Source organism: Muscardinus avellanarius, assembly GCF_963383645.1.
Source record: "Muscardinus avellanarius genome assembly, chromosome: 9".
Lineage (NCBI taxonomy): Eukaryota > Metazoa > Chordata > Mammalia > Rodentia > Gliridae > Muscardinus > Muscardinus avellanarius.
In genome coordinates this window covers 89,247,828-89,249,074 of record NC_137795.1, presented here as the reverse complement: position 1 = coordinate 89,249,074, position 1,247 = coordinate 89,247,828, and the positions used below count along the sequence as shown (strand labels likewise).

General features: G+C 43.9%; 1 protein-coding gene across 1 annotated transcript; it reads right to left on the bottom strand.

Annotated features, from left to right (window-relative positions):
- Positions 1-577: 577 nt before the first annotated feature.
- SMKR1 (small lysine rich protein 1) lies at positions 578-832 on the bottom strand (the record flags this gene model as incomplete). The annotated part of the gene is made up of 1 exon (XM_080701227.1): positions 578-832. The coding sequence occupies one exon, from the start codon at positions 830-832 to the stop codon at positions 578-580; it is 255 nt and encodes an 84-aa protein (XP_080557353.1).
- Positions 833-1,247: the final 415 nt, after the last annotated feature.

Sequence of the window (1,247 nt, the reverse complement as noted above, 5' to 3'; positions counted from 1 at the left end):
GAAACAAAGTTTTTATTTCCCATTAAAAAAATAAAGGAAGGCTACAGGTATAGCACAGTGGTATGTCTAGTGTAAGAGCACCTGTCTAGTGTATGGAGGCCCCAGATTCACCCCTAGCACCACACACACAGAGGAAGAGGACAGACAAACAACAAAGGAAGCCTGCCGAGAGGAACGTCTGTAAAGAAAGCCTGTGCTTCTTGTCATCTCTTCGCTTCATAACAAGCCCCCTTTGGCAAAAGAAAATAATGCATACGAACCGGAACTGCCTTTTAAGAGCAACGTTTAATTTCTGGCCCAGAATTATGATTATATAGTAATTCCTTAAAGTACTATCAATTCCCTACACCATTAAGAATTATTTGGACAGTTCTCCTTAACTTCTAAAACCAAAGTGTCTTAGCTGCTTAGCCGAGAAAGCAAACTGCGTTTCTTTGCATTATTTACCACAGAGAAGGCCCACCGAGCTCGCATTTCAGGCTGTCTTCAGTAATGTCTGTTTGGCTTGTAGTCGTGTGACCCTGATTTCTCTTCCCCAAGTTCTGTTCTGCAGTGGGATGCGCTGTGAACTCCAGCCCTAAGTCTTGCCTCTCCCTTTCTTTCCTTTGGGAGCCCCGGGCCAGCGGAAGCCGCGGAGCTGCAGGCAGTCGGCGACGTTGTGGGCAATGTAGTAGAGGTTCAGCATGGCTGCCGGGCTGAGGATGTCCACGTCCGGCTTCTTCTGCTTCTTCGAGCGAGGCTTGGCCCGGCTCTTTCCTTTCTTCCCTTTACCTGGCTTTGAAGACAGGCACAGATATGGAAAGGGGGTGAGTTTCTCTAACCTTGGCACCATTTTCAACATTTACTTATTGAACTTAAGAAAAAAAAATTCTACAAGGTAAAATCCAGACAAGCTTACGTAGAATGTCAAGTGTTACAGGTAATCTAACTGATAAATATTAAACACCCCAAGGTTAAAAGATACCTAGGCTAACAGGATGTGTGGTTCTTGCTTAAATTCTGATTTGAGCAAACTGCAAAAAAGGGGCATTTTTGAGGCAATTATGTACATTTGATAATTTCTAAAAATATATTTTTTTGGTATTAGGAATTGAACCCAGAAGCACTCTACCTCTGAGCTATACTCCCAACCCAATTTTATACCTTATTTGGAAACAGGGTCTCACTAGGTTGCTGCGAGCCTCACTAAATTGCAGAGGCTAGCTTTGAACCTGAGATCTTCCTGTCTCAGCCTTCCAAGCACTGGG